Source organism: Cucumis melo, chromosome 6, assembly GCF_025177605.1.
Source record: "Cucumis melo cultivar AY chromosome 6, USDA_Cmelo_AY_1.0, whole genome shotgun sequence".
In the NCBI taxonomy this organism is placed as follows: Eukaryota; Viridiplantae; Streptophyta; class Magnoliopsida; order Cucurbitales; family Cucurbitaceae; genus Cucumis; species Cucumis melo.
Window position 1 is genome coordinate 5244221 of NC_066862.1, and position 9100 is coordinate 5253320.

The 9100-nt window shown below is 34.2% G+C and overlaps 1 protein-coding gene and 1 non-coding gene across 3 annotated transcripts; both read left to right on the forward strand.

The window, feature by feature from the left end:
* The first annotated feature begins 1997 nt into the window (after nt 1-1997).
* LOC103483873 (uncharacterized) lies at nt 1998-6215 on the forward strand. Of its 2 annotated transcripts, none has more exons than XM_008440695.3 (6): nt 1998-2849; nt 3348-3559; nt 4457-4730; nt 4819-4904; nt 4983-5074; nt 5499-6215. In XM_008440695.3, exons 1-6 carry the CDS (start codon nt 2502-2504, stop codon nt 5756-5758), a joined length of 1272 nt encoding a protein of 423 aa, XP_008438917.2. In that variant the 5' UTR covers nt 1998-2501; the 3' UTR covers nt 5759-6215. The 2 variants fall into 2 exon arrangements, with proteins under 2 accessions (XP_008438917.2, XP_008438916.2); XM_008440694.3 differs by having other exon boundaries at nt 2043-2849; nt 4454-4730.
* A 1966-nt stretch (nt 6216-8181) lies between these two features.
* TRNAT-AGU (transfer RNA threonine (anticodon AGU)) lies at nt 8182-8255 on the forward strand. Its single transcript has one exon. It is a non-coding gene; the product is annotated as a tRNA-Thr (tRNA).
* Nucleotides 8256-9100: the final 845 nt, after the last annotated feature.

Genomic DNA, 9100 nt, shown 5'->3' on the forward strand with positions numbered 1-9100 from the left:
GAAGCTGGTTGACTTTAATCAATAAGATAAATTACAAACCTAGTTTCTATCGTTCGAAATTACGCCTCGAGTAGGTTTTTAAACTTTAAAAGACTAATAGATCGTTAGATTTTCAATTATTTGTATAACATTTAATTGATGTTTACAATTTACCAGTAGATATTTGAATGACATTTAATTTCTTTTTCTTTTTACCTCAAATGACATTTAATTTAATATCAAATAATTTGTAATCCAAACTAACCTAAAACGTTAAAAGCATAAAGATAAAAATTCAAAATGTAAGCTTTTTAAGCTTAAATATAAGTAGTTGATAAAAGCAAAATTAAACTAACAAACGTAGTCTTAATTCAAGGTGAAAGCATCATTAAAGGACTTGAGACCTAAACGCCGACCCAAATTCAACTCATGCTAAATTCAAAATCAGTTCAAACATAGAATTTGATCGAGTCAGTCCAACTCAACCCATCAATCCATATAATTGGATATGGACCATCATTTGTAAGAGTAGGCTTACTCATGGACGGTCTTGTTTGAACCATATTTGATTGACTTGTCATCTCATAAACATATCATACCATAACCACATTGTACATGTATGTCCGTAGGTGTATGTATATATAGATATATTTATATATAAAAACAAGTGAAATTTTTATTATTTCATTCTTAAGATATATCTTTAAATTTACCTATAACATTCTTTAATTAATAAAGAAATTTAAAAATATAAAAGAAAAATAAGGAAACTTTTCTCGAAAGATAAAACAAAAGGAAAGTAAATAATGGTGATAATTTATGGTAAAATAAGTACCAAATTTAAATTTAAATTAAACAAGAAAGATATCTTAATTTTTTTAATTAAATATTGTTTTTAAAAAATTAAAAGTTATCGTAGTTGAGAGTGAATTTAGACCTAACAAAATAAGCTAAGAAGCTAAAGATCATAAAAAGAGAAGACATAAACAAGATAAAGTGAACTTAGTTTTAAACGAGCTGAATTAATCATTGATCAAATAAGATTTAATCTTAACTCATTTAGGATAAAAACAAACTCATATCTTAGTTGTAAGAAGATTAATATAAATAAAATGCCAATTTTTTTTCTTATAATTTCAAATGAGGTAACTTAAACTTCTGACATCATTATTATAAAATTTTTTTCTTTCATTTGTAAGTCCTCTCTTCATCGTATTCTACATATGTTTCCTTTATCCAAATTTTGATATCAATAAATATTAAATGGACTAATCGAATCAACTCTTATGTATCGATGAAAGATTCGAAGCGACTCTAACTAACCTAAGGTCCAGAGAATGTGTCAATCTCACGGATTGGGTCATAAACTTGATTATTGAAGAGGGTGGGCTTGTCCTAGGCCCAAAAGTCTCTTGGGCCCAAGTTGCATTTCTCTTTGCATATCAATATAACCGAAGTATTATCATTGTTAGCAAATAAATAGTCAAGAATGAGGATGGACAAATGTTTAATCAAAATTTAGGAGAGGCAAAAACATGAAATCAAATTTTAAATATGGCTCATATCGGATAAAAATTAAAAACACACGTGAGGAAACACAAAATGGTTTTGTAAAAAGCAAATGTCCTAACAACAAATTTAGAGCAAGTAATGGAAAAGTAAAAAAAAAATGAAGATCCTTCATCATCATTTTTATGTCCCAATACAAAATTTTCACATGAATTCATGGTGACGAACAAATCAGATCTCGGGTTTTTTAATTTGTGTTTCTTTAAAAGATATTCAACACAGGAATTGACTTATTAACAATAAGTTTAAACATTTCTAAAATGCACGAACAACATTAGATTATCTGTAGAGTTAAACAAAGAAAAAAAAGAAATACTGATAACTCAACCAGGGTGCATTGAACTATTAGGTGGAGAATGATGTTTGGATGTGCTACTAAGCGTAGGGGTTGTGGGGTGTTGGGAAGTGGAAGAGGGAGGGGGAATGAGATGGGAAGTGGGCCAGAATTGGTAGGCGCAATAAAAAGGGCATAAGGAGAGGAGCCGAGCGGTGCATCGGAAAGACATTGGTTGAGTTAAATCTGGGAATATCCAGATTCGGGAGAGGATACGTCGGTCATAAGGAGAAAGAGGAAGGGGCAAAGAAGTAAATTTCGAGTCAAATACCCCACAAGCATTACGCAAAGGATAGAGAGATAGGTGAAGAAGAAGAGGAATGGAAAGGGCATTGCAAAATTATGATTTCTGGAGTCTTCTGATCCTAAAATCTCCCCCTCCCCCCTCTCTCTCTAATCCAATCCCCTCTTTCCCCCACCTTTCTATAATTTTCCAAAAAATAGGTCTAATTTTCTAATAAACCTCTCTGTTAGTTATCTATCTTCTTCCCCCAATAGATTTTACAAAACCCTAGTTTCTCCTCCTCCTTCTCCTCCTTCTTCTTCTTCATCATCACTGTATACATATAAAAACACACACACACACACTCACACTCACACCTGAATACCTACCCTTGCAATGTCAGTCTCCGGTGGTGTTTCGATTGCCCGAATCCGTGGCGAGAATCGCTTCTACCATCCACCTGCGATGCGACGTCGTTTGCAGCAGCAGCAGCAGCAACAACAACAACAACAACAACAACAGCAACAGCAGCCGAAGCAAAGTGCTTTAGATTCTAAGGACGTTGTGGCGGCTGCTACTTCCACGATCGATGACTTGGAGAAGAGGAGTGAGTTCGATGAGTGTCGTTCTTGGTCCACTCGCTCTGATTGTTCTGTTTCCGATCGGGGACTTGTTGATTCTACTAATTTGGATCGCTTCTTGGAGCATACTACTCCTCTTGTTCCGGCTCATTGTATTCCTAAGGTAATTATTGCCTGCTCAAGCTACTGTTTTTTTTTCTTCTCCTTTTTTTCACTTGATGTTTCTTCGGTCTTTTTAATTTGCTTTCTGGACTTAAAACTAGCTTATTGTCTTGGTCAGCCTTCGTTTTTTAACTTCTGAGATGTGTGTATCGAACAATCAATTACGGTTATTGCAATTTTGTTAGGTTCAAGAACTCGTGGTTTAGTTGATTAACCTTGAGGAAGACGTGAAATCTTCCATTCACAATGTCCCCCCCCTTCCACTTCCTATCTGTGCTTCTACATTGTCTCTGTGATCACTATAATTGTAGTACCAGTTTTTTTTTCTTTAAATTTCTTTTTATTTTTTACTTTTTATTTTTTGTTTCACTAGGATATCGGTTAAGAAGTTGAGTACAGATCTTAGCTAAGTTGCTTTTATTTTGAGAACCTGACTTTGCTTCAATTTCTCAAATCATTAAATTGCTTTCTTTAATTGGCTTTTTGGGGATGTCGACAGACGAGCCTGAGGGGGTGGAGAAACCGTGAAGTTTCAGAGGCATCTCCTTATTTTGTGCTCGGTGATCTCTGGGAATCTTTCAAGGAATGGAGTGCATATGGAGCCGGTATCCCTCTATTGTTAAATGGCAGTGACTCTGTAGTACAGTACTATGTTCCATATCTGTCTGGCATTCAACTCTATGTTGATCCTTCAAAGTCCTCTGCACTAAGGTGAGTATTATTCATAGATCACCATGTTCTTATATCTATTCATTTCTTGCAATTTTTTTTTTGTTTATTTCCCTTTTAGCTTCATTGCCTATATGAATTGAATTTGATTAGGTATTTATGCTGTTGGGTAAGAAGTAATAAAACTGTCCCTGACTCTATTATTTTCTTTCGAGATCTCAGGCTTTGTTTAGATTATATGTATAGTGTAGGAATGCTAGCTTTATTTTGTCTAATTGTAATTGGTGACTCGGTTACAATACTAGGAATGCTAGCTTCATCTATTGTTCAGGATTGTTCAATATGTATATCTTGTTAATATTTAGTTTGCAAGGGTTTTCTTGGTCTTGGATCTTCTGTGTATAAAGGAGGAAAGGGGAGTACCTTTTTATGTTGGGCAATGGTTTACCTTACATTTCACTCTTTTTATGCGGGTCATAACTTGCTGAACTTATCGACTCTGGGTTAAACAATATATGTATAAAATAGCTTGGCTGTTGGCTGTTGGCTGTTTGTTTTCCTCCCTTTCACATATTCTTTTCTTCTTTGCACAAGAAATGTGATTAACATTATTTGTGAATGAAGAGGTAGCGGTTATATGTCCTAAGATCTGTTCATCATTTCTTTTAATACTAACCTATTTTTTCAGTGGTTAATTATTTCACTATCTCATTGATCTTTCCTTTTGATCTTCATCCATTAAGCTTTTTCACCTTTGGTCATTTATATTTTATTTTTACATAAAGCCTTATTCTAAGTTGTTTTTGTGTTATAGATTTATTAAGATGGAAATGATGTTGTTATTGCTTCCTGAGCTGGTAAATCTGGCAAGTGTGATCTAAAATTAGGTACATGGGAGTGGTAAGTGGATTTCTAATTTGATATTGCATTTTGTAGTAGAAGGCGTGGTGCCGATAGTGATGCTGAGTCATCAAAGGAAACAAGCAGTGATGGAAGCAGTAATTCTGGGGCAGAAAAGAAAACAAAAACTGCCCTTCAGAATGAGTGGATACAGGACTTTAATGCTCTGGGGTCTCAAAGAGCTCTTCAGATGAATGTACCTTCTTCCGAGTCATCGAGTGATGAAAGTGACTCTTGCTACCGGCATGGTCAGCTTGTTTTTGAATACTTGGAACGTGACCCACCATTTTGTCGTGAACCATTAACTGATAAGGTAGGTGTGTTTTTATTTGGCTTTAGTACATGAGGGTATTGCATTGCAGCCTCCTTCATTTTAATGAACATGAACTTGCATTCAACAGATCACTGTCCTTGCATCACGTTTTCCTGAATTAAAGACATACAGGAGCTTTGATTTATCTCCTTCCAGTTGGATATCTGTGGCATGGTAAGTTATGTCTCCTCCTGATTATGTTTTATCGTGATCCAATTCTTTTACTCTGACATATTTGACTGTTCTCTAAAGGTATCCAATTTATCGGATTCCGACGGGGCCAACTCTACAAAGTCTAGATGCTTGTTTCTTGACCTTCCATAATCTGTCAACAGCATTTCAAGGTATTTCCCCTTGTTATCTTATGTATGTAGATACATATGTCATCAATCAATTCTTAGTGCTAGTGTATGCTCTGCGTGCTGCATTGCTTTTCAGTAAAATTGACCTCAATGGAGACATTCAACTACTTAGGTGTTATTAAATTTTTATCACCTGTTTTAGCTAGCTGTGTTATGGAAAAGCATCGGCTGTGATTCTGTTTTTGTCGGAATATTTTTCAAGAAGAGAAAAATGTAAAATGTTGAGTTTTTGATAATATTTCTGTAGAAAACGTTTTAGGAAAATATTTATTTCTCAGGTAAAGCTGCAGTATGCCTATAGTGTAATCAACTCATAACCTATCATTGGCTTGTGCTATTAAGTTTTTCATAAATTGCATTTTTAAGAAAGACGTTCAATGGGCATCGTGGCTTGTGTTTGGAGCAGGCAATAGCACAGATGGACTACAATTCCATTGGCCAAGAGTTAGAGAGGTGTACACTGCGGATTGCCCTCTCAAACTGCAGTTGCCTATATTTGGACTTGCTTCCTATAAGTTCAAAATTCCTTTTTGGAATTCGACTGGTGCAGAGGAATGTTCGAAGGCTCACTCTTTATGGCAAGATGCCGACAGCTGGCTTAGGTTATTAAACGTAAACCATCCTGATTACAGATTTTTCGCATCTCATAACTCATTCTGGAGATGATAACGAAGGATATATCATGCATGATGCATAAATGTGGGATTACAGTTTTAAGTCCAAAGAAACTCGCTTCTCCTGAATGTCGTGAAAGTTTTAATAGCATCTTTGGCTTCCTTTTTTTCTCAAAAAAATTCTACTTTGACCACCGTATAAAGGGTGGTTCTGTACAGGGAGAATGATGTTGATAGTAACATTACGGTTGAAATGGGGGGATTAGCTTTAGGATAGTTGTTATTCTTGGAGCGTCAATCCCCTTAGTATTCTATTAGTCTATTCTTCCATGTGTTGAGAAATGAGTGATGATGGGAATATGGTGGTTGTGGACAGCGGAGAAACTTCTGTCAAATACCAACACCCCCATTCTTTTTTCTTTTTTCTTACTTTAAATTGTGGGTTAGATTTGTAACTTTCACTGGCACAACGATAATGATGAAAAGTATATCTAGTATGTTAACTCCAATCTTTGCTGTATTAGCAGAGTATTTATTAACAGTTCATTAGATAAAGGCAATTGCTGCTCTGTTTTTAAGTGTATGTTCTTGAATACATCTCCCAATCTGTTTCCCCAGGTTTGATGAACATTCTCTACGGTCAGGATCTTCTGTATGGTATTGGTCATATTAGGTCATCTCCAATTACTAGTTGATATTTCGAAGTTCTCTATGATCAGGATAGTTGAAATGACTCACCAATTCCATGGCAATCCTTGTCAATATCGTGGTGTCATAAGTAAGAGTTTGGAACTTGTGTGTTACAATGACCCACCAAGTTTGAGATTCATATTTCAAGTTGTGTTAGCCTTAACTTTCGTATAGGTTGGATGTGAGCCATGTTGGGTTGGCTGTACCATGTGGATAGTTCTGATTTTAATACTGATCCATGAGTTGGATGGATGTTTAGTTGCATTTGGTTAAGTGTGCACTTGCTGACCTTATAAGAGTACCCCATTGTCGAGTTCGAAAATATAGGCATCCAAATGCCTTAGTCACATTTTTTAGTTTCACAATGTTTCTTCTATGTTTTTCGATCTCATTTATCCAACTATAGTGCTTTAGGGAAAGTACTTCACTACATTTATTTCCTTACGCATAAGTTTGTCTTAGATAATAACTTGGGCTAGCTAAGTTTTGTGTCTATGCCCTCGAGTGATAGCCACAATATATTTGTATAAAGTCGTTTTATTGTTTAATTGAGTTTTCAAATAAACTAGACTTTTGGTTTTGGGTAATTTGGAGTTAGTTTCTGTTTGGCTTGTTTCAAAAACGGTATTTTAGATTTTTGTTCTGATTTGAAAAATAGTTCTTGAGTTAAATTAACCAATTTCATCGGTCGAGTTGGAATTAGGAGGGTTTTTGTGGGATTGACATAAAGTTTTTTGGATTAAGAAATCTAACTGAGGGTTAGTTAATGCCATGACTTCGAGAAAGAACCACTTCCTCCCCTCCATCTTCCTACCTCTTATCATATCAGTGGTTCACTGATTATTTAATTAATTATTAAAGCGAGGTAATGTATGCTTGCACCTAATTTCATCTAATTGAATGTTGATTTATTAGCGAGTTAGATGTAAATTACTTTTGCTATTAATAGTTTCTTTGTTTCGTCGACTTGAGTTGAATCTCAAGACCATGTTAAAAATTCATTTTGTAGGTTTGAAAGTATATTGGATTGCATTACATGACCATTTTGATTTTCAGAAATCCGAGGTTTTCTCGGACAAGTGATTGAGTTGTTGTAACTCTTTCTTACATTCCAAAGTTGTGGTTTTGCGAAAATAAATTATTTCACCATTAATTAATTACATAATCCATTACCCATTTCAATGTCCGATTTCAAAAAGGTTTTCACCTTTTGGTATGAAATAATATATCATGTTGTTTAGTTTAACTAAAGTGACTCCACCATGTTTTTCATTTTCTATCCTTAATTATTATTAATAATAAATAAACCAAATACTAAAATTTATTAAGTAATTCGAATACTTCTTCGTGAATCAAGACTAACAGTAATAGCTAGTGATTGCATATGCACTGTGTCCCAAAGCGTGCATAATTTAAAATTTAACCCCTACAAAGAATGTGCTATAAATTTTAAGACCAAAGATTCGATCTTCCACAATAATATATATATATACTATCAACTAACCGAGAGATCAAATGTTCATACAACTCATAACATTAGAAAAAACACAAAACTAAAATTGCTCCAAACTTGAATATCGATAAAATATTCAGTTACGAACATCTCTCATAAACTCTAACATCGTAATTCAAATCACACATTCGAAATTTATTTATTTGTGAAGGAAAAAATTTTCGCTAAACGGTAGTTTATGAAAATGACGATCTCACCAGACTCGATGAGTGAAACAATTTCTTTACATAAAGATATAATTATATAAAGAAAGTTTCAGTTCTTATAACGTAGCTCTCGTAGCTCAGTTGGTTAGAGCACCCGTTTAGTAAGCGGGAGGTCTTGAGTTCGACTCTCAACGAGAGCAGCACAACACTTTTTTCCTTTTTAACATTTTTCATAATTTCATTTTGTGAGGCCCAGCCCACTACACACACCATAAATGGGCCGGCCGAACCCTAAGCCCAATGCTTATTTATATTTTTTTCGGGTAAAACATGGTCAACGAACTAAAACGACAAGTCGACAAATTCATTTAATCAATACATTTTGTTTTTCCTTTTTTTTTTTTCTGAAATGAACAATTTTTATTTGTCTTTTTTGAGTACAAGAAATGACAGATCAGCATCATGAAATGATGAAAATATCCAAACATTAATAATTGAGTTGAAGGGTAATGCATAGACATTATCACACACATTACAACTAAGAAACCATTGGCTCTACCATTTTTATGATTCATAATCAAAGATTCCCCAAATCCCTTCTTGATCTTCGCAAAACCAAAGAAAGAGTGCATGTCATGGCAAACATGGTAACCCAATCCACTCCAATCATAACTTTCTTCACATTTTTGCTCCCTTTTTGCATGGGTGTATCATGTAATTATCCCGACCTTCAAGATAATATTGCATTATTCTTTTTCTTCCCTTCTTAACTACCATACGATTGTGTTTGCAATCCTCAAATTATTTTATAGTAGAGATTGAAATTTTAAATTTTGTCTAAATTAAAGAAATATAGAATGATTATTTCTTTTGTTGTGATGTAGAGAACTTATTGTTAAAAAAAAAAAAAAAAAACATAAGAACCCATATGCAAAGTCAACTCTTATACTACAATGAAAGCCTTGACAACTCATTGTCAAAGATTGTGAACAACCTCACTCTTTTTTTGATAACTAGGAGAAAGTCGAAATCTCTCATATTCGTA